This window comes from Anolis carolinensis, chromosome 3, assembly GCF_035594765.1.
Source record: "Anolis carolinensis isolate JA03-04 chromosome 3, rAnoCar3.1.pri, whole genome shotgun sequence".
In the NCBI taxonomy this organism is placed as follows: domain Eukaryota; kingdom Metazoa; phylum Chordata; class Lepidosauria; order Squamata; family Dactyloidae; genus Anolis; species Anolis carolinensis.
In genome coordinates this window covers 282,669,274-282,694,139 of record NC_085843.1, presented here as the reverse complement: position 1 = coordinate 282,694,139, position 24,866 = coordinate 282,669,274, and the positions used below count along the sequence as shown (strand labels likewise).

Genomic DNA, 24,866 nt, shown 5'->3' with positions numbered 1-24,866 from the left:
TGGGGGGCAGAATGGAGTCAGTTAGTGGCCTCTTGTTTTCTGTGGGAATTATTTTCTGTCCATCTAAGCAGGGTATTTAAATCCAGCCCCTGTATGAATTTAACCAAGTTCATTGTATAAATCTGGATCCAACCCATAATCTTTAAAGTGGATCTTGTAGAGATCTACATCAATTTCATTTTAATGTTGTGGAACAGAATTTAAAATAACACGATATAGGAATCAGCTAGGAAATGGCAAAGTTTAAAGAGAGAAAAGACTGCAGGAAGCAAGAGGTTTTTACCAGTTTATTAAGTGGCATTAGAAAAGAGAGGAGACTGGGGGATCTTTATCTGTTTTATTTTCAATCTCTTACATTTACAGGGCCATGAGAAGGAAGCTCTGCAGTTAATGGCAACGTACCTGCCAAAAGACACATCCCCAGGGTCAGCCTATCAAGAAGGCGGTGGGCTTTATGCCCTGGGACTCATCCATGCCAACCATGGAGGGGACATCATAGACTACCTGCTGAACCAGCTGAAGAATGCCAGCAATGACGTATGTACTGTCTAGATCAGGCATGGGTGAACTTCGGCCCTGCATCCAGGTGTTTTGGACTTCTACTCCCACAATTCCTAACACCATACTGGCTGTTAGGAATTGTGGGGGTTGAAGTCCAAAACACCTGGATGCCCGAAGATTGTCCAAGGCTACAGATGCAAAATTTCTAGAAACACTGAGGTCATGTTTTATAGTAGAAAAATGATATTTTGGTTACATTATGCAGCTATCCTGAGCATCATATTGAAGGTTGCAATGTAAATTCCCCAAAGAAATACATTCTGCCAAGGAAAAGTAAATGTTCTCAATTTTTCAGGGATTTTTTTCCCAGCATGATCTGTTTGTATTTCACTTTAGAGGTGTAGCTTAAAGGCTTCATATGGGAATCTTCTAAATCTGTGCAATTGGGAGGAAACTGTCATTCCTGCTGTTAAAATATACATGATCCTAGAACATATTTGTGTTGTTTCTCCTCATTTCCCTTTCTGACTAAGAAAGACTTTTGCATTTCTATTTCTATACGTAACATTGTTCATTATTTTCCCCCTGACATTACTTCTATCAGTTTTGCATTTTTGTTTTGGGGTTCATTCTTTTGCTGAGAAAGTGTTCATTATGTTATGTTCCCCCCCCCCCCCCGTATTTTTCCCTGTTGTGTTTTGGTGAAAGTTTCAAGGGAATACAGGGTCCTTGTATTTATAAACCCTCCTATAACAGAAGGGACTTGAGGGAGCAGTCTCATTGGCAAGACCCAGCTTTGATCGACCAGGAAAAATTACCATACCTTTCTAGGTCAGCTAGAAAAAGGGCTGTAGTTTACAAAGTAGTACAAAATATTGATGGAAAAGGGATTTTAGCAGGCTATCTGCCTGACTTCCAGAGTTGATTCTGACTTTCAGAGTAGACCATTTGAGATACAAAGTGTAGACACATATTTTGCTTTTACGTTTGATAGATTGTGCGACACGGAGGGAGCCTGGGACTTGGCTTGGCTGCCATGGGAACGGCTCGCCAGGATGTGTATGATCTCCTGAAAACAAACTTGTACCAGGACGATGCGGTGACAGGTAAGCTACTGCTGTTGTATCCATATTTTAAAAAGTACCAACATAAACTCGAGTATAAGCCGACCCGAATATAAGCCGATGCACCTAATTTTATCACAAAAAACTGGGATAACGTATTGACCCGAGTATAAGCCGAGGGTGAGAAATGAAGCAGCTACTGGTAAATTTTAAAATAAAAATAGATACCAGTAAAATTACATTAATCAAGGCATCAATAGGTTGAATAATGTATATATATAGATACAGATACATAGCTACATGGATCTATATGTATATAGGATTAGCAAGTACCTGCAAACATATGAGGGGAAAATTCATATATAAAATTAATGTATATGGATAGATAGATAGATAGATAGATAGATAGATAGAGATATATGAGTACACAAGGATTGCAAATGCATGCAGGGGGTTAATGCCTATATATACACCGTGTATTCCCGAAAATAAGACAGTGTCTTATGTTAATTTTTGCTCCCAAAGATACTCTAGGTCTTATTTTCAGGGGATGTCTTATTTTTTCATGAAGAAGAATTCACATTTATTGTTGAACAAAAAAATGAACATTTATTATATACTCTACAGTAGTTGTCATCACAAACCAGCATAACCAGACAAACTGTGAATCCCATCAAGAATTTCTTGTTACTACCATTATTTCCATGTACAAAACTCTATGGTATGTACATTTACCAATCTTGCATGCTCTGTTCTGTTCGGCGGGCATGCTTCCAAACAAAAACTTGGCTAGGTCTTACTTTCGGGGAAGGCCTTATATTTAGCAATTCAGCAAAACCTCTACTAGGTCTTATTTTCTGGGGATGTCTTATTTTAGGGGAAACAGGGTATGTAGGAGAGATTAACAAATATTTCAGGGGAAAATGCTTTTATAAGATTTTTCTTCTTCATGACTTGCAAGGGCGTCTTTCCCTTTTCAACACATTCCCTTGGTTAAGAGCGAGGGAGGCTTTGGAAAACACACTGATAAGGGAGAGTGCAAAGATGTCAGGAAGGGGGGAAACTTTTTTTAAATCCCATCTCTGACACCAATTGTGGAGATGTGGAGGAGTTTCTATTAATTAATTATATTTTATTATCGCTGCCACCACTTTAAAGATGTTTTATTTAAAAGCTGCCACCAGATGTAAAGATGTTTATAATGCGGCCACCAGATGTTAAGGGGATTATCAACTCTTGCCACCACTATTGGAAGATGTAGCCACTGGCTACTTAGAGAGGAGACTTTTTAAATTTGGTTTTTCTTCTTTGTTTACTTTTGATGGTAATATAGATGACAGAAGCTTAGATGTTAGAAAGAACAATAACACGTTTATTCAGGCACAAGCTTAATGGTTACAGTAAATTCTTTTTTAGAGGCACTTTGAATAACAATTGCAAAGCTATATTGAGATGTTTCAAACTTTAAAATACCACTTCTTCCTTTACTGCTTTAACCTGCTGTCACCCTGTGAATTTCAATCACAGACTATCTGTTCCTTATCTGGAAACAGACTACCTTAAAATAAGCCACCAAACTTATTTTAAACTGACTCAAAATCAAACATTTGAGCCACCCTGATCCCTTCACTGAGGATCAGCCTTCTCTGTACCTCAGTAGGGCACAGACTCTAAAAACCAACCTTCCCTGTGGTTCTCTGACCACAGACTGAGTTTCCCTCCAAATTCTGCTCTCAATTCAGCTAAACGCAGTTGGCTCCGCCTACTTCTCGATGGCAACCAGCCTCTGAGTGCTGAGGTGGCTATTCCCTTCATGCAATAACAATAATACTTACCCTTTAAAAACATAACCACACAATTAAACATCTGTAAACCAAAATTCATACTTCAGTACAGAGAGTAAGAGAGGAATATATTATATATTGCAAGCAATGGCCTCCAGTTTCTGTTGCCTGGACTTGACCCCATTATAAGCTGAGGGAGGCTTTTTCAACTCATAAAAAGGGCTGAAAAACTTGGCTTATCTTCGAGTATATATGGTATGTGTCTGGAAAAGGTGTTCTGTTTTTTGTACTAGGGGGCCACCTGTACCTGCAGAGGACCACAGTTTTAGGATGCTAGTAATGATCACATGCCTTTATCATTTGGGTACTTTTGCTTTTCACTATCCTAAGGCCTGTCTTGAATCTTAGAGATGAAAAAATACGATTGTCTATTTTGCCATGCCCTATATCAGGCATGGGCAAACTCTGACTCTCCAAGTGTTTTGGATTTCAATTTCCACAATGTTATACATTGTGGGAGTTGAAATCCAAAACACCCGGAGAGCCAAAGTTTGCCCATGCCTGTCCTGTATTGTAATATGTTTGAGAGATAGCAGGGATATTAAAGTACTTCCCTTTCTTTCCTACTTAAAGGTGAAGCAGCTGGTTTAGCCCTGGGCCTGGTCATGCTTGGATCCAAAAATGCTCAGGCAATTGAGGATATGGTGGGCTACGCTCAAGAAACCCAGCATGAGAAGATCCTGCGGGGCCTTGCGGTTGGCATTGCCCTGGTGATGTACGGGAGAATGGAGGAGGCCGATGCCCTCATAGAGAGTCTCTGCAGAGATAAGGTGAGTGTATCTCTTCTTCCAAAATGCTGTTTGCTCTGTTTCAGGACCACTCAAATACTCTTTTCAAAAACTGTCAACTTTTAACTTAAAGGAGGGAGCTAGTAAAACCACCTCTAAGTATTCCTTTCCTCAGAGAAGACTGTGATATAGTACATGGGATCACCATAATCAACAGGTGACTTGAAGGCATAGATACACACTTTCATTCTTAGCTTTGAACACTTGTTGGGATGTTTACTTGGCAATAATAATAATAATAATAATAATAATTATTATTATTATTATTATTATTATTTAGTCATATGTCTGTGTCCAAGAGAACAGAAACATACCATGAATGCTCAGAGAATCCTAGGTCTGTGCGCCTTAGGGTTATTTTGTTTATGAAAGAAATGACTTGCTTTTGTATCATCGTTGTTACTTGCCTTCAAGTTAAATGTTACTTGTGGCAATCCTGTCTCGAGTTTACTTGTCAAGATTCCTGGAGAGTGGGTTTATAATGGCCTTCCTCTGGGGCTGAGAGTGTGTGACTTGACCAAGGCCACTCGGTAGATTTCAGGGGCTGAAGAGGATTTGAATCTTTTGGTCTGGAATCCTAGTCTAACACTAAAAACCCTATGCTGTGTTTGCTGTCATTACTTTCCCTTTGAGTTACTTCACTAAAATCAGTCTGTGGACAGCAGTACCGTCTTCAAACACTAGGTGGCAATAATTTCTAAGTACAGTAGAGTCTGACTTATCCAAGCTAAACGGGCCGGCAGAAGCTTGGCTAAGCGAATATCTTGGATAATAAGGAGGGATTAAGGAAAAGCCTATTAAACATCAAATTAAGTTATGATTTTACAAATTAAACACCAAAACTTCATGTTATACAACAAATTTGACAGAAAAAGTAGTTCAATACACAATAATGTTATGTTGTAATTACTGTATTTACGAATTTAGCACCAAAATATCACAATATATTAAAAACATTGACTAGAAAAATGGCTTGGATTATCCAGAGGCTTGGATAAGTGAGGCTTGGATTAGTGAGACTCTACTGTAATTTTACTTGTTTGTAATGTTTACATCCCATATTTTACAAAAGAACAGACCTCCGAGGTATATTTCAAATAAAAAATCAAGCCTTCTCCAATGTGCTGCTCTTCTGATGTTTTAGACAAAAATTTCTATCATCAGAAGTCAACATCGATGGTCATCTGGGATAGTAGGAATTATACTTCAAAATATTGGGAGGGGATCAGTATTGAGAAAGGCTATATAGTATGCTAAAATGTTTTGTGCTAACGACAAAGTTCAGTGCCACCATAGAGCAAAGATCTTTGATATGTACATTATAACCCTTAAAGTGTGTGTGTGTGTGTGTGTGTGTGTGTGTGTGTATAAATATATGTATGTATATTGCAAGTAATATAAGTGAAATTGAAAGGGTATAAACTATCTAAGTTTATCTAATATATTTATTTATTTATTTATTTTTCAAACTTATATGCCGCCACTCCCCCTAGGGCTCGGGGCGGCTTACAAGACCCGGCTAAAATCAACAATTTAAAAACATCCTAAAACATCTTTAAAACATCTTTAAAAAATATCTTAAAAACATCCTAAAGCACCTTTTAAAACATCTAACAGAACTCAAAGGCCTGGTATTTGGTATTGGTATTTGAATCAAGATTTCCTGAGTTTTTTGCTTTATGCATTCATATCAGAAGATCTTCCAAAATATCTCTATGTGTATGTTCCAAATTGACACATTTTATTGAGTCTGTTTACAGTCATGAATACAGGGGTGTATTTAGCTATTGAATGGATTAGTACTTAATGGATGCAGTGATACATAATATGTAGTATTACATATTGGGCAGCACAGAACATACATCTGATGTTTTAGGCTCCTGGATTACTGCGATAAATTTGTGATGAAAATATTTCATTATTTGCAACAATGAGGCTTCCTTTACAGTCAACTACTAGTAGAAAGATGTTAGCAAGTTGGTTTTCTATAGCTAGCTCACTTTGAAATGAGTTTAAACAGGGACCATGCAGCATCATACTCAAAAATTTCTTCAGATATCAATGGAGTATTTTCATGGGAAATTGGTGATGCCTGATTTGTGTAGGAAAGCAGCTTTCCAATGGTTAAGTAGAATTGAAATCCAACCTACATTTCATCTATTCAGATCTTTGGTCTCTCTAGTTTATGGATCTAAACACAGATGGTGAGCATCTCCCTAGAGTTTGGGACCAGAAATGGCAGGGATTGAATTTGAAACCTCTTTTGTGCAACTTATTTATGGCTCTTCTTTATAAGTCTCCTCTAACTTTTCCCTACTTGAGTGGGCATTTAAGTATTAAACATACTCTACTTCTGTTCCAGGATCCCATCCTCCGCCGTTCAGGGATGTATACGGTCGCGATGGCTTACTGTGGCTCTGGAAACAATAAGGCGATCAGGCGCCTGCTGCACGTTGCTGTAAGTACTTTTGGTTTTTGAGTAGACGATGGTTGGATTATTCTGGTTGTTATACAGCTCTTTTGTGGGGCAAGCCAATTCTGACATTGATGTGAACCATGGTTGTGCTTACTTATAGTTTAGAACAGGCGTGGGCAAACTTCGGGCGCCTGGGTGTTTTGGACATCAGCTCCCACAATTCCTAACATCCTAACGCCAATGCTTAACCCACAAATACGGAGGGAGAAATTACAAAATGTATGTTCCCACCTATTGAAGTGTTTGTTTTGATTGTAGAATCTTTCTTCCTCTTTGATAGGTTAGTGATGTCAATGATGATGTGAGACGAGCAGCTGTTGAATCCCTGGGTTTCATTTTGTTCAGGTACAGCTTTTCCTTCTGTTCTGCTGTTTGCCAAAGACATCAATCTGCCGTCTTGAGGATTAATTCATGCTGCTTCTGTTGTTCGTTGATGTGGTCTGGATTATAATACATTGGTTTCTGGAGAAGTATGAAATTCTGGAGAAGTATAAGATTGCAGAGCAGGGAACAGTTCCAGGACTACTATGAACGTGTAAATTGGCTCTCATCCTCAAATATATTTAGAGAGAGGCTAACAAATGGTGTAGCTGCAATTCATTCTTGTGACAAATATTGTTGTACTGTCAAAGGCTATGTATTTGTCCTGAGTCATAGACTTCAGCTTTCCTGAGAAAGAACAGTATTTCAATTTGTTGTCAAAGGCTTTCATGGCCAGATTCACTGGATTGCTGTGAGTTTTCCGGGCTGTATGGCCATGTTCTAGAAGCATTCTCTCCTGACGTTTCACCCACATCTATAGCATGCATCCCCAGAAGTTGTGAGATCTGTTGGAAACTAGGCAAGTGAGATGTATATATATCTGTGGAATGTTTAGGGTGGGAGAAAGAACTCTTGTCTGTTTGAGGCAAGTGTGCATGTTGCAATTGGCCACCTTGATTAGCATTGAATAGCCTTGCAGCTTCAAAGCCTGGCTGCTTACTGCCTGGGGGAGCCTTTGTTGGGAGTTGTTACCTATCTTTTATTGTTTCCTGTCTGGAATTCCCAGTTTTCTGAATGTTGTTCTTTATTTACTGTCCTGATTTTAGAGGTTTTTTAATACTGGTAGCCAGATTTTGTTCATTTTCATGGTTTCCTCCTTTCTGTTGAAATTCTACACAGAATTTTTTTACACACTGAAATCCACAAGAATGTGCACAAATGTCCCAACATGGCCATACAGCCCGGGAAACTCACAACAACCCAATGGTATTTCACTTGGTGATAGCAAGGAAGAAAGATGGTAGTGGCACACACTCTTTGGAAGAAATACCATATTTCCAAATTAAAATGCGTGCTGGCTCTCTTGCAGTTAAAATGCCTAATGAAAACTTCTTTTTTTAAAAAAAGGATGGCTTTTAACTGATTTGCCGTGTATGATTTGTTTATGATTAACTGATTTGTTTCTATGTATAACTTGCTGGTGATGCAAGTTGGGCCTCCTTTATGCAGAATTCACAAATCTTCCCAATCCAAAATTGGTCGCACTGATGGCTGAAACAGCAACACTTCTGCTTTCTTTGTTTCATGCACAATTTTTTTTAAACATTATATACAAATACCTTAATGCCATATGTATATGACGTATATAAAACGTACATATGGTATATGTTTTTAGGCATTCCAAAATATGAAAAAAGCCTGAAGTATACAGGAAGCTCATGTTTAGACTTGGGCCCCATTTCCAAGATGCCTCATTATGTACATATTTGCAAATAAGGGTATTGCTAAATCCTAAATCAAAAAAACTTCTGGTAACAAGCATTTCAGATAAGTGTTACTCAACCTGTAACATGGAATGCTTCATGGAATGCTATTTTATGCTGTTTTGATATATTGTTTGGTATTAGCAATAAATAGCTATTTATAGCCACACTGGTAATATGCTATGAAATATATCCGCTACTTTCCTGAAAAGGCGCATTGCAGAAATAGGACTGTGGTTGTCATTCTTAAAGAATGTAGTCTTCCTTGTGAGAAACATTGTGCTTTCCTTAACAGTTATTATAATGGAAACTTGACGCCTGACTCATGTTAATGTGATAAGTTGTACGGGGCAGAAAGAATGCTGTTGCGTACCTCCTAGAATATGTTGGTTGTTGAGGATGTCATTGGTTTTGCTTAATGAATGTGAAATTTGAAGGAGTCCTGTAGCGCCATTGAGACTAATGGAAATGAGGAAATGACATTTTTCACATATGTTTCCTTGGAGTCCAGCTGGCTTTACCAGATCTATGCAGTGAAACCTCTATATCAGTGGTTCTCAACCTGTGGGTTCCCAGGAGTTTTGGCCTACAACTCCCAGAAATCCCAGCCAGTTTACCAGCTGTTAGGATTTTTGGGATTTGAAGGCCAAAACATCTGGAGACTCACAGGTTGAGAACCACTTCTCTATATGTATATGAAATTTCTATATACCAATTGTATATATACTAATTGATGTGTATGAATTGTAAAACAAAATGCAAAACATGTGGATGTGATGATTTGGTGGCATATTCAGCTTCAGTGGTGATCATCAATAGTATTTAATGGAAGAAAGGTTGGAGGCAAATTACAGTAGAGTCTCACTTATCCAAGCTAAACAGGCCGGCAGAAGCTTGGATAAGTGAATATCTTGGATAATAAGGAGGGATTAAGGAAAAGCCTATTAAACATCAAATTAGGTTATGATTTTACAAATGAAGCACCAAAACATCATGTTATACAACAAATTGGACAGAAAAAGTAGTTCAATACGCAGTAATATTAAGTTGTAATTACTGTATTTATGAATTTAGCACCAAAATATCACGATATATTGAAAACATTGACTACAAAAATGGCTTGGATTATCCAGAGGCTTGGATAAGTGAGACTCTACTGTATTTGTGTTAGCCAGGAAGCCAGTTGTGAAGGTGATATGAAGTGCATTTTTTGTGAAATGTGTACATTCTAAAGGCTTTGATAGGAGAATAATGAATTGAAATACAGAAAAGGAAGCTGGTAGCAAAGCATAAGCATAGTGAATAGTTATTGCTGTACTTGATAAATCTAGGCCTTCATTTCCCAGAATGGGGAAAATAAAACTGAGTTGAAGAGTATTTTTGAGAGGCTACGGCAAGTGGGACTCATCTCTCCACTTTGAATATAACTCTTATTGAAAGTTTCCACAAGGAGTTGCCAGCAGTGGAATTAAGTTTGTAAAACCGTGTTAAGAGGACATCATTTAAATGAAGTGTCTGGGAAGTATCAGAGTAAGGATGGGTAATGTGTAAGCTGTGAATGCTAGTCACTTTTAGGGGGAAAGAATTGCAAATGTTTGCAATCTTTTCCAGAGTGACTTCTTGGTAAATGTTTTGGGGCAGCAGGTAAAAATGTCCTCAGATATCTATATAATTTATTAGGACTAATTTAGTTTGTATCATGGAGCTAGATTAGGATATTGGGTTGCAAACACCACTGAGGAAAGAATCAGTAGCAGAGTTGGTCAAGTGCCTGCATTTTTATTCAATTAAATATATATCCCACCTTTCCACTGAAAAAGGTGCTGAAAATAGCTCACAATAATAAAATTCAGATAAAATATCCAGCCGCAAACAAATCCATTGCCTAGGCTTGCCATTGCCTTTCTCTGACGCTGAGAGGATGTGATTCACCCAAAGTCATGCTGTGGCTTTTATGGCTGAGCAGGGATTCAAATCCCACTCATAATCCAATGTTCAAACTGTTACACTACACTTATTTCTCTCCATGCAGAATGGATATCCATGAGTAAGTATGGTTTCATCATGCGTCTAAAACAAAAAATAATATTGGGAGGATGCTGAGTTTCTTTGGGGAAGCATTGAGAGGCTTGATCATCACGTGTAGCTTTGTAGAACTGGAGTGTAAATGCCTTTTGTTGCTTGCCACCAACCATCCTTCTTCCACATAGACTCATAGAACTGGAAGTGATGCAAGGACTATCCTGTCCCCCCCTTCTGCTAGACATGAAGGCACAAGCCAAGCCCACCTGACAGATGCTCATCCAGCCTCTATTTAAAAATCTCCAGCGGAGACTCCACTGGACTCCCAGGCAGCTCTAACTGTCTGGAAATTCTCCCTAATGTTGAGTGGAATATCTTACCTTGCATTTTGAATCTAGTACTCCATTGTGTCCTAGTCTCCAGAGCAGCAGAACACATTCTTAGCCTCCTCCTTAAAGGGACCTCCTTTCAAATATTTAGACGTGGCTCTCATATCCCCTTCTCCCAGCCTTCTTTTCTCCAGGCTAATTATACCCTGCCCCTTAAGCTATTTTTCATAGGGCTTAGTTTCCAAACCTTTTGGTCACCTTTATGTGGAAACCTTCCAGGTGGTCAATACAGTGTTCCCTCACTTATCGCTGGGGTTAGGTTCCAGGACCACCCGCAATAAGTGAAAATCCGCAAAGTAGGGACGCTATATTTATTTTAATATTTATACTTAATATTATTATTATTATTATTTTATTATGACACAGCAAACAAGACAGATATGCTGGATTTCATATCACAAAATCACAAGTCGAACACTTCCCAAGTGTCTAGGACTGTGTGATGTATTTTCGGATGATGCGCGCAGATCCCAGCAGGGTGGCCTTTTGCAGTTGACAAATCGTGATTTTGTCAATGTCTATTGTTTCCAAATGCCGGCTGAGATCTTTTGGCACGGCACCCAGTGTGCCCATCACCACCGGGACCACCTGCACTGGTTTCTGCCAGAGTCTTTGAAGTTCAATCTTGAGGTCCTGATAGTGGCTGAGTTTTTCCTGTTGTTTTTCGTCAATGCGACTGTCACCTAGGATGGCAACATCAATGATCCAAACCTTTTTCTTTTCCACAACTATGATGTCTGGTGTGTTGTGTTCCAGAACGTTGTCAGTCTGGATTCGGAAGTCCCACAGTATCTTTGCATGTTCATTTTCCAATACTTTTGCAAGTTTGTGATCCCACCAGTTCTTTGCTGCTGGGAGGTGGTACTTGAGGCATAAGTTCCAATGAATCATTTGGGCCACGTAGTTGTGCCTCTGTTTGTAGTCTGTCTGTGCAATTTTCTTACAGCAGCTGAGGAGATGATCAATGGTTTCGTTGGTTTCCTTGCATTATTATTATTATTATTATTATTATTATTATTATTATTATTATTATTATGGTGGATTCTGTCCTTTTGGGGCTTTTCGCCTTCAGCCCTGGGATCCCCACCTTCGCATCCTTAGTAGAGATGCCTGCAGAAGAGGAGTGTTTATCTGTTGACTTGCGCAAGTTCTGAGAAACTGGATGGTTGGGGAGGGGGAGTAAGGAGTGGGAAGAGGGCCTGCTGTGTGTTAAGCCGCATGTTTATTTTTCAGCAGCTCCAGCAACACCTTTTGTGATCACAGCCACAGGCTACAGATCTTGTTTAACTGCTGACCTTTATGCTGAGTGCATATAATAAGTCGACATGTTCATAAATGTTTCTTTCAGCTGATTTGGAAAAGTAAATACAGTTTCGATGACATAGCTTCTGAGATTTTAAATTTTTAAAGCATGGGTCATGGTGACAAGACATGAATCTTTCCTGCTGTACATCTGTGGGAGCTTTAAAGGCAGGAGTCGCTTTTTGAAACCTCACTGTAGAGTTTGCTTCCAGTAGATCAGACTGTGGCTTTCTATTGTTTTGCAAATATTTCAGCTGGCACTTTTTTTTTAAAAAAAGGAAAATGTCGTGGAATTTATATATAATGTGGTGATATAATTTCAAATTCTGACACACTTTTATTTTATACTGTGAGTGGAGCCCAGATGTGGGACCACACCGGGCCATTTCCTTGCTCCATTTATCTTTGGAATATGTTGGAATCATGTATGTCCAGAGGATCGTATGGCCTTCCAAATATTAGTGGACTGTAAATGCAAATCTTAGAAATCTTAGCCAGTAGACTCAGAAGTGAAGGATTCTGGCAACTGAAAGCTCAAGAACATCTGGAGAACCCTATGGTTTCTATAAATAATTAAGAAAAAAGTCATGTTTTCCACAACTGTAGGCAAAGTGAGTAATTGAGATATTGGCTCTGTCGTTAATTTAAAAAAGTAGGTTGTAGTGAAGAAATCGATTTAAGACTTGAAAGGGCAGCAGTGAAGTAACTAGATAAGATCCTTGCACATACGAATATATATACTGTAGTTAAATGCCAGAATCAAAATCATTATAGTATTTTTCCTTCCATATTTTTTCTTGTTGTTATTGTTTAACAAACATTTTAGACAACACCGAGCAGCAATCAGGGTTCAAAATCAGAGAGAGTAATGAGTATACATTTTTGTACCACTAACAGAAGATGAAAGATGGAAGTAGAATACATTGAAACACTAAATGCTATGCCTATAATGCTAAGTTAAATAAACATACTGTTAGCGAGATATTACTTCCAATTAGTATACTAAATCTGTCTTCTTCTTTTTAATTAATAATTTTAAATTTGACTTTGAATAAGGTACTATTTTTTACATATAATCCAATTCTGCATGTTTTCCATAGTATTTTTGATATCTGTATATGATTGTGAATGCTGAACAGTGAAAACAGAAGATAAGAATGGATTGAAGTCATTTGAAATGTGCTGGAAGAAACTTTCAGAGATAGTGCTAAAAAGGCAATAAATGGACCCTTCAAACAATTCTTCCAAAAAATCAATCCAAGGTTGTTGTATTTGGTGCATGTCATGAGCTGATGTGACTCATTGGAAAGGATGATAATGCTTGGTAAAGTGGGAGGCCATAGAAAAAGAGAATGGATTTAACCAAGGAGACTTTGTAGGACCTGAGTTGCGCAATGGATTGCTAGGACAGTTGGAGGTTTCTTCTTCAGAAAGTCACCATACGTTGAAGGGGACTTGAGGGTAGAGAATAAGTAGTTGACATTATGAAATGTGAGAACAGCCTTAGTGAAACCAAACAAAAGAGTGGCTTTTAAAAGTAACAGTTTAATGCCATTGCCTGACTGCAAAGAGACGCTTGTGCGGACACAAATAACCATCTTTGGTGACATATTGGGGTTGGAGGAAGTGCCACCAATTTTTGGTAAAGGCTCCCATAGCTACAAACTATTTTGTTTCATTGAATGCCATTTGGAGGTTTGCCTTGACTCAGAGGAGTAATTTTTGAAGGGCTATGATGGTGGGTGCAGGAGAGCCACATGGAACACATAGATTTCCTCCTTTTGCTATTTTACATCTAAGACATTGCAACCAAAGTGGGAAACTATCAGCCCTCTGGTCCAGCTCCATTTCCTTTGAGTGAAAGCAGCTTTCCATGGGTCACCGTTGGAATAATAGAGTCAAGACCTGCATGTTCTCCAGTCCAAAGAATGCTTGAAGTGGATCCAGAGGCTTGGATGTAGGCCCAGTGGAGGTCTTGCGGTTTGTCTTGAGTGTCTGTTGTCTTTGAAACTCAGGCTGGATCTTCATGAGAGCCCAGTTCTACTGTGTAGTATTTGTCCTGGTTTGACCCTTTTACTGCGATTTTTACCTAAATCAATTTGGAAAACAACATGATTAAAGTCATGTAGAAACATTAGTGTAAAGGGAGTGTTTCTGTTGTGTGCACACATATGTAATCATATCAGGTTTTTGGAGTTCTGATTGTGCATATTTGCATAATCAAATAGCTTTTCTCTATTTTCCATGCCCATGCACTGACATTCCCATTGGATCGGGACCATACCCAGTCAGCAACCTCAGCCCTCATGTGTGTTGCTTCCAGTTCTCTTTATTTGCTGACTCGTTTTAAAAATAAATTCCCAGGAAAGTGGATGCACAACCGATGGCATATGGTGAAATCTTGTGTAGGTCTACGAAGACATATGTCTTACTGAATTCAGTAATGTTTAATCTTATGAAAGTGTTTTATTGTGCTTTCCTCATGAGACACCCCCCCCCAATATCCTAATGAAAAAACATCTAAATAGAAGCAAAGATTCCATGCCCAGCTTCATTTATGGTATGTCCTGAATGCAAAGGAAGAAGAAAAAAGTGATACTCCTAGACTTTTGTAGGCAAGCAAGAGTCTGAGCCGCACATTTCTGGCAACTTGGTGCTTCTCACCAATATCATTGCTCACTTATCCTCCTGATTTCACATTGATAACAATTTGAGGGTCAAGCTGCACGTTTTAACAAGATGTATAAATATTTTAATATTTTAAAAATATTAAAAAATGTTGTAAAGTTGCCTTGAGTCCCCTTCGAGGTTGAGAAAGGCAGGGTAGAAGTGCCGCAAATAAATAAATAATTGCATTTCTTTCCAAAAGCAGCTGATGAAACATCTTAAAGCCCTCAGACAAAAATAACAAGTGTTTTCACATCAGAACGAGGGAGGTTGTGTTTTCCAAAAGGACTAAAGTCCAAGTAAGAGCGCATTATTGCAATGGTAGATGCAGCCTCAGTTTCAAAAGTGAGCTGCTTTTGGCACATTGACTTACTGAAAAAGCAACGCAAGCCCTGAGCTTCTTCAAGGAGCAGTTGTGCTGTTCTTTGGATCCCAGTCAAGCAGAGCAAAGCCTAACAGATGTTGAATAATGGGCAGGCGTTCCTAAGCAGAGTCATGGAAAGCAAGGTGGTCGGCTTTCTTACAAGTACAAATATTGAAGAACAACAGGGGTCCCAGCTTAATTCCAGATATCAAAGGCATTACATGTTTTATTGGCATAGAAACAAAGAAGGAATTAAAAAGTCCTCACCTGTGCCTGACCAATTCATAGTATACATTAATGAAGCTTTTAATCTGCCAGCATTATTTTCCACATAGAGAATGTGTTGGATGTCTTTTCCATGATGGAAGCATGGTTAACAGTGTTTGATTTTTGCAAGATGTGTCTGTTGACAAATAAGGCCTTAGGGGGGTGACACAAAAATCCCATGCTTTATTTATGTATATCCTATCCAGAATCCAAAGTTTCATGGTGGATTGCAATAAAATAAGTTTAAAACAAAGAAAAATCCCTCTGAAGAATTCTTGCAAAAGTTGACCTTAGGGTTGCCATAAGTTGGAAGCAACTTGAAGGCACACAAGAACAAAGGCTAAAACTTAGCACCATTAAAGGAATGTTGTACACATAATAACTTGTGGATCAAAGAATAAGACATTAAATAGTGTCCTAACTGCTCCTCTAGTTGTGTTTAGGTGGAAATTTGGAATTAGGATTCTTGCACTGAAGAAGATGTGGTTAGTTTAAACATCTTATGCAACTGTTGATGTTGGCCTTTGTCTATAAAAGCACGCACCATAATGTTTTTTAGTTCAGAGCAGAAAACACAGCAGAGTTTATTATACTATGTCTCATAAAACCAGTTCTTTAGGCATTTTACAATAGCAAAAAATCACATTAATAAAACAGTGGAAATCCCAGTAAATCACTGAAATCCAGCACAGCCTTAAAATCCAGTAAATACAGATCAAGATAGAACAATACAGCTCAACACAAAGATAAAATAAACCATCAGAAACCTAAAAGCACTCTTGGGGTCTGATGTATTAACTCTAAAATAACTAAAATATTTGTGATGCTTCAGCGAGAGAAATGGTTGTGGCTTGATTACTGTGGACTTGTTCTGTTCCAAAGTCAAAAGGCCTCCACCAAGGAAACCTGAAGACTCTCTTGTTTGGAATTAGTGGAAAGGAAGCTCAGGCAGCGGGAAATGGCTGCTTTCCCCACCTTGGCAGAAGATTTATCTGGCAAATTATGGCTGTGATGTTGTCTCTACTCAAAAGCAGCTTCCACTTTCAAGGCAGAAATTCCTTTCAAGGTGGTGAGGATCTTACCCTGGAAGAAGAAGCATCTTTCTGGGCTCTTTCCATGATCAGTGATGGTTTTTCATATGGATTAAAAACACATATGATCACCCAGAAAAAAAAATGGAAATGGCATTTGTAGGGATCTAGCTAACAAAGCTCTAGTGTCACCATGATTACTGACCCAGATGTTTCTGATGGGAAAACACAGATCAGATTCAAAGGGAAGTTCGAGAAAACAAGTAGAGATTTTCCAAGATCCACAAAACAAAGGGCAGCAGGTCCAGGAAAGCAGCGGTCTTGGCACGATGTTGGTGGTGTCAAAACGGATATGAAAGTGATCCAGACTGAAGCGAGAGCTGCATGGATGCAGCTGGAATATTGGGGCCAGAGCAGCTTTTAGAAAAATGGACTCAAGCCAATGGTACATCATTGTTCAAGCTGAGGAATTCTTCTCAGCTTATTTCTAAACGTGCCTCAAAACCGTAGGTTGAGAATTTGGAATGTATTTCTGTACTTTCTGGCTATTGTGTTACATTGAAAAAATTCCTTGGTTGATTCTAGGGTTTTTTGTAATGCTCTAAGTCTCTCTTAACACATGCTATGCAACTGATTGAGAGGTTTCTAAATGAATATGTCTGGAAGGTGATAACTGTAGCCTCAGGATTAATCATAGTACTTTGCTCAAACAGCTGAGTGAAAGATATAGCTGCAGAGACAACCGAGGAAGTGATTCCTTCTGTGTCTCGCTATTGCACTATTTCTCATTATTCACTTGTTTACCCAAATCTCCTGACTGATACCTGTCTACTATGAAAAACTTCTCTGGCTTGAATATGTGGATTTTGTTTTATTGTTTATTATTGTTTATTTTTTATTGTTTATTTGTTTTCAACAATAAAGCAACAACAATATTTATTTATACCCTGCTTTTATCTCAGGAACCAAGACCCAAAGCAGCTTGCAATCTTACAAAAATGTACAATTAGCATGATGATCTTTTCCATAAAGCATAATTGGTTTAAACTTAAGAAATGTTAAATTTTGAGTGCACTATCACTTACTCAATATTTTCTTTTCTGGTTAAATTATGTAGGGTTTCTTATTAAAATCAGCTTAAAATGAAACCAGTAATAGAAAGCTCAGAGGAAGGACTCACTGAGAGTCCTGGCAACCTGGCAGAATATGGCATTTCATCCAGAGAGAAAAGAAGCAAATTGAAAATGCATTGCCTGTTTTGTATAGAGACAAACTAGGCTCATCTCAAAGAATTTCAGCATATCCCCCATGCTTTTCTGGGCTATTTAAAAATATCATCTCTCAGCAGAGATTTCAGCTAGAAAAATGTGAAATATCCATATCTAACCCATAAAATATAATTGAGTTTGAAGCTAATTAACATGTTTTCTGAGAGAGGAACACTTGGGGGTTTATAGTATTTTGCTGAATGGAAGAGTTATGTGGCATATGTACTTTTAACAACTTTATGCAAATTCCGTTGCAATCTTCTGAAATAAATGTTCTGAGAAAATTTATTTAATTGGGTTCTTCTTGTAGAACAAAGTGTTTCTTCATTTAAGGAGAAATTTCGAAGATAAAGTACCTTTTACATCAGGCCCACGCTTCCCTTATTGAGAGTCATATAGCAACTGTTTTGTGAGTAGCAAGTGCCAGTTGAGTTAGTGGAGAAAGAGAGAACATATTGTGTTTGTAGTGAGGAGAGGATTTCCACTATTTTGGGCAAGGGTTCTTAAAATCATCAGTTTGTAGTTTCTGGGCCACAATCCCAATTTGGCTTTGTAGGTTGTCCCAATCTTTGTTGTCTGGGGTCCATCAAGTGGCCACATCTGGTTTTCCATGGCGCAGTAGTTTGATTGATTCCTCAGGTTTTGTACAGGTTTCTCTTCAGTCTTAAAATGTTGATTAATCATTGTTCTGATTAATCAAACTGATTTCAACTTCATCAGACCTTATGAATGGCGGATCTCCATGAGCCTCAGTCATCAACATCCCTGCTCAGATCTTGCCAATTCAAGGCCTTGGACTCCTTGGTTGAATCAACCCACCTGTAATAATGTCTCCCGTTTTTCCTACTGCCTTTCACTTTTAACAAGCATAACTATATTTTCTAGTGAGTCATGATTTCTTATGATACATTCAAAGTATGGTAGTTTCAGTTTAATATTCTTGGCTTCTTTGGTCTTGAGTTGCCTCTCCTAAGACTTAATTACTGACAGCAGGATCTTAACGTTAAGCTATGCTTGTATTTTCGAAGCTACTCCTTTGCCTTTCTTCCCTACCCACCACTGAAATTTTCCACCGGAGAACTTCCCTTGTAATTTGGGTTTGGCCTTCAGACTGAGAGATTTTACATACCCAGAACTAGGTCTAGATACCTGGCTTCCACTTTGGCGCTGTTCCTGAATGGTTTGGGGTGGGCTTATTTCAGGTGGATTTGGGTTTCTTAAAGGCAGCAATGAGCATTATAAGAAGACAGCCTTCATCTGGTCCAAGGTGAGGGAACCATTGGGATTTTATCTTCAGTAAATAGTGACGTGTAGCTAGCTTATTCTTTGTTGAGGATAAGAATACATTTCTTCAAGGATACCTGTAATCCAGGTTGAAAACTTCAGGTTGGACAGAAATCTTCAAAATAGTTTTTATGAAGGAAGTCAGCTCTCTACATCCTCTGTGGTTAGAGCTGAACTCGTTCTTAGCTAGCTCCCTGTGTTTGATTTCAAGCCGTTTCCTAAGACTGAATTTAAGTTTTGATGTGTCATTTAGACCTTAGAGCTGACATTCTAAGTTTTTGCATTTTTATGGTCTTTTTTTGTATTAAGACCAAAAAAGGGCTGGTGTTATGCTGGTGAATGATTTCAGTATAAACATTTGAAAATCCCCTTTTGTTTATGTAGATAAGTCTATCAGCTGGAACATGAGAACAAGAAAAACCTTCTTGTCTTTTGAAAGCATAGTAAAGAAGGAAATGGGTGATGAGAGAAGTTCTGTGTGTGTGTGTATTTTAAATATGTATGTGTTCCTTTAGGTGGATGATAGTGTCTGGAATTTGTACAGGACTTTGCTCTATTACCCAACTGCAATTTTCATTCATTTCTCATCCTGCCAGTGATGGCCCAGAGCCATTAGTTATATTGTGTGTTGGAAACGGACTCAGGTTTTTCCTTGGTATTGTTCCCAAAATGGAGCCATATTCTGTTCCAGTTCTGAATGCTTGAGTGGGGCATTGGTATCCATCTGCTCCCAAGGCTGGTGTTGTGGTCATGTTATACTGAAGACTATTCCAATGTCAGTAAGTTCTCTCAAAATGACTATAACACTAAGCAGTTTTTGAGGACAGTGTTAATTAAAATGGTGATCCATAGAGCAGTCTGAGAGCCATTGGCTGCTATTCTGTGGGAGAAAGTGTTCAGGAGAAAGAAAACAAATATCACACAAATAACATGCTACAAATTCCTGGCTCAATAGGAAAAATATTGCAGGGGATCCACAATATCTATGGGGGTTCAGTTCTGGGATCTGACATAGATGTGAAAAATTCCAGATTATTACCCTGTGTAACAAAATCTGAAAAAAAATCTGTTCCTGGTTTGAAAGTGTTATTTCCTGTTTAATTGTGTGGTACTTAATTTGAAAGTAGTTGTTATACTCCAGAAACTTTGTTTTTGTGGCTGCCACAAATTACGTTGAATTGGTTGAGATTCAATGAGATATTCATTGAAAAACTATAGCAAAATGTACTGAAGGTTGTCCCATAAAAATAAAGGTTTTGCAGTTTAATCCCTTAAACCTTCCATTACGCACAGAAACCGCAGATGTAGAGGGTCCATTGTACTGGTCCCTCACATCCAATAGCATGATGGTCATACTCTGGGTTGGGAGACAGTAACCTCCCCCGACCTTTGGAGGTAATCTTGCTCAGGAGTTGATCCTATGGGATGGGGGTCCAATGCAGACCTTGCTGCTGCTCAGTCATTTAGTCATTTCCGACTCTTCATGACCTCATGGACCAGTCCACACCAGAGCTCCCCGTCGGCCGTCACCACCCCCAGTTCCTTCAAGGTCAAGCCAGTCACTTCAAGGATACCGTCCATCCATCTTGCCCTTGGTTACTGTGGGGAATACCATTGCTTTGACTATGAGGACCTTTGTTGCCAGTGTGATGTTTCTGCTCTTCACTATTTTGTCAAGGTTGGCCATTGCTCTCCTCCCAAGAAGGAAACGTCTTCTGATTTCCTGGCTGCATCTGCAGTGATCTTCACGCCTAGAAATATAAAGTCTGTCCCTGCCTCCACGTTATCTCCCTCTATTTGCCAGTTATCAATAGTTGTAGTTGCCATGATCTTGGTTTTCTTGACGTTTAACTGCAACCCAGCTTTTGCACTGTCTTCTTTCATCTTGGTGATAAGGCTCTTCAGCTCTTCCTCACTGACCTTACCCCACTGAATAATATATGTTTTATATTGTTTGCTTTATATCCCATCTTTCTCCAAAGCAAGACCCAAAGTGAGCTAGATATAGATATATAGCTTAATTATTTATTTATGTTATACAATAGTTAAAGAAAGCATTGAAGATTCCTCCATTCATTTTTCTTCACTCCTGAAGAAAGACATCCCTGTGTTGTTGTCAATGTCATTTTCCCCACCAGAAATGGTGGTGCTATATCATGGAGCATCCATGTTCAAACATAAATGGCTTCTCTCAAAATGGTTCCAGTATCAAACAGTTCTCTGAAGTTTGGGCAGTTTAAAGTCACCACCAAAATACAAAGGGCCACTCCTTCTTCTTGTTAGAAATGGGTTCCTGGAATGATTCCATGGAACGTGAAGACAGTGGCTGGAAGAGAAAATTGGCACACATCTGCGTACACACTTGGGCTCATCGGCCTCTTTGAAGCCTGTCTAGTTATTCTAATGCCGTTATGTGATTTTTCTTCTTCTACCGAATCCTGTTCTCATATTTTGTTCCCAATAAAGATAGTTGAGATTATGCTTGCCAGTTTAAAATTGCAGTCTTGTCTCTTAGCCCACCTGGCAAGCTCTTTTGTATTTAAAGACTCCAAGGACAGAAATTTGTCGACATACATAGACATAAATATGTAGACTCAGATTTCTCTAGCAGGAATTTATCATACCAAATGTACAAGCACTGTTGAAATAAAAAGCTTCAAACTGTGGAATGCTTGTACCTTTTCCTGGTTGAACAACCCCTTTGTAACATTTTGAATTTTTTGCTTCTAATTTTCTTATTATGCAGACGTCTGAATCGAGTGTTATCTCTTACAATTTGCTTTACAATTGTATGGTTTCATACTTTATTATCCTTTCCTTCTCTCTGTGTATGTGTGTATGTATTTAAATGATAATAATATCTGTCGAGTTTCCTTTTTTCAAAATGCTCAGGGCCAGAAGCTTTTTTTGGAACTTCAATGTGTTTTTGAACTATCCTTAATATTTTCTACTGCCCGAAGCTCTTTTGCACCTATATCTATTTTGGTGGTTTTTTAGGTTAATATTTAGATGATAAAATAGACCCCATAATCCCAAAGTCTGAATACCTTAGCTGTTACCTTGGAGGTACAGAAGTGGTTGAACTTTCAAGATTCCATCTGGCTCCATGATGGTTTCAAGATATCTTGAGTTGCTGAATAGAGTGATTCCTGGCCAGTAGATAGGAGATTTTTTGATTCAAAACAAATCCACATATATAATTTCCAGAGACTGAGTGAGGAAATGCCTGATCAGCCCACCACTTTTTCTCTTCCTGGTTTTCTTCTGTATGTATCTGTTCCTCGGATTAGACATTGCCCAGGAAAGTCAACTTCTCCTGAGATATCCCAGCCACCCAAGAGGAAGTTGTGGCCAACTCAGTGCTTTTCTTTGAGACTTTCACCCTCTTTGCTCACCACCTTTAATGTATAGATCAGCCATGGGCAAACTTCAGCCTTCCAGGTGTTTTGGGAATTGAAGTTCAAAGCACTTGGAGGCCTGAAGTTTGCCCATGCTTGGTATAGATGATATAACCTCTTGTAAAGTTTACCAGCTGTGCTAAAAGGTAACATGTCATGCTATCCCTGTCCCCTTCCATGGAAAGCTGAAGTCACGTAGTAGCTAAGTGTTCTGATGGATGTCATGCTAATTTTTCTCACTTGATGGATCTCTTTTTAAATACACTGGGGCCTCCATTACTCTCCTTAATGGACACTTATGCAGTACTCTACACAGGAAGCAACAACAGACACAATGACAATGAGTCTGTGGTTGGAGTCGTATTTACAAGATAGTGCAAGTAAAAGCACATTTATTTGTTGCAAAGCTTTAATGTTTAGCCCACTGAATTAATGGTTTTCAATTTAAGGCTGCTTCTTTGAGAATGTGGTAAGACTGTGCAACTCATTAAAGCCCAAAGTAATAGGACCCATGCCTTGGATTTTAGATTTAATGCTTGGCATCTTCAGTGAAAAGGGATCTCTTTTTTTTTCGTGTCAGGAGCAACCGGAGTTGCTTCTGGAGTGAGAGAATTGGCCGTCTGCAAGGACGTTGCCCAGGGGACGCCCGGATGTTTTGATGTTTTTACCATCCTTGTGGGAGGCTTCTCTCATGTCCCCGCATGGAGCTGGAGCTGATAGAGGGAGCTCATCCACACTCTCCCCAGGTGGGATTTGAACCTGGCAGCTTTCAGGTCAGCAACCCAACCTTCAAGTCACTTAGTCCACTATGCCATCTGGGGGCTCCAGGGATCTCACTGCAGTAGGAGCAGGAAAGGCATCTTCCTGAGAACTTGGCACCACATATCAGAGAAGATCATAAACCAACAGCATGGCCAGTAGTCACCTCCAGTGCACGGAAGTAATAAAGACTGAGATATTTCTTCTTCAAAGTAGATCCCCAGTCTACTAATTCTGCCATTTAGAAGAGCCTTCCCTGCCATATATTTTGGACTATATCTCCCAGTATACCTCACAATTTCCTTGTTGGATAGGATTGAAGACACTTTTATTTATGTCACACTGGGAAAGATTGTTCTAGATCAGTCAGGCATGCACAACTTATGGTTCTCCTGGTGTTTGAGACTCCAACTCACAGAAATCCTAGCCACCTTGTTCCAATGGTCAGGAATTCTGGGAGTTGAAGTCCAAAACACTTGGAGGCCTGTTCTGGATGCTTCCAGCCCTGCAACAAACAGCTCTCCGGGCCATTATTGTGGTGTTATTTACATACAGTACCTACACACGGAATATATTATTGGAACACTGGATATATTAAATCCTATTTTAGCATGTACTCTTCCCCCTTCCCCCCTCACTTACACCTTCCCTTATTCTGCAGCCAGCAAGAAGTCCTGCCTATAATGAATATCATATGAGAATTCTTTTTCAAGAGTTCATTTCCTTTTAAAACAGTGGTTCTCAACCTGTGGGTCCCCAGATATTTTGGCCTTCAACTCCCAGAAATCAGCTGGTAAACTAGCTGGGATTTCTGTGAGTTGTGGGCCAAAACACCTGGGGAACCACAGGTTGAGACCCACTAGTTTAAAGTCATCCAAGATGTCACTCCAAACAACTGAATTAAGATGTTTCCTGTAAAGCCCATCCTCTGTAAGAAACACAATTGGGGAATTGTGGGAGTTGGAGTCCAAAACACCTGGAGGGCCGAAGTTTGCTGCTGCCTGGATTAGATCATGTACCGAAATGATCAGAGTGTGCTTTTTCAGCAACTGCTTATCATAGTCATATTGCAGCACTGCAGAAAGTTAAATTGCTGCATTGCATAAATATCTCAGATATGCCAAAAGAATGGGAACCAATGTATTCCCTGCAGGAATAAATTCTCCACAGCATGGCCCTCATCTTAGTTCATTAAGATGGAATCAGGGATCATTTTAATTGTCTACAGTTAGTTGGCCTTTGGATTAGAATTTTTGGAAGGGACTTTCAATAAGATGTATTTTAAAACATGTGGAACATCAGCACAAATGCCTTCCTTCGTGGCCGCCTGTTTGCATGTAGGGCAGATGTTTACTTACCTGCAGAACAGATTTGTTTATTAGCATGACTGCTTGATCATTTTTCGTAACTACTGATTAAGTGAGATCCAGTGTGGTGGAAGGAGTATTGGACTATGACTATGTAGACCCAGGTTTAGATCTCCACCCAGCCATGGAAATTCATTGAGCAAGCACTTTCTCTTAGCCTAAGAGAAAGTCAAAGGCAAACCCCTCTGAATTAATCTTTCTAAGAAAACTCTGTAATAGGGATCTTACAAATCGTATTTCCATCTTATTCAAATCACAGCCACAGATCCATTAAGACTCAGAATCATGTGCATCTGCTGTATGATCTAGAAGAAGTTGTAAACTGTCGGC

General features: G+C 39.0%; 1 protein-coding gene across 1 annotated transcript in view; it reads left to right on the top strand.

The window, feature by feature from the left end:
• The window catches only part of psmd1 (proteasome 26S subunit, non-ATPase 1), a 134,605-nt gene that overhangs the window by 18,173 nt on the left and 91,566 nt on the right, over nucleotides 1-24,866 (top strand). Inside the window, exons 12-16 of the mRNA XM_003226960.4 lie at nucleotides 364-537; nucleotides 1,496-1,607; nucleotides 3,983-4,179; nucleotides 6,560-6,655; nucleotides 6,954-7,018. Coding sequence (XP_003227008.1) covers nucleotides 364-537; nucleotides 1,496-1,607; nucleotides 3,983-4,179; nucleotides 6,560-6,655; nucleotides 6,954-7,018 — 644 coding nt within the window. The remainder of the gene's footprint in view (nucleotides 1-363; nucleotides 538-1,495; nucleotides 1,608-3,982; nucleotides 4,180-6,559; nucleotides 6,656-6,953; nucleotides 7,019-24,866) is intronic.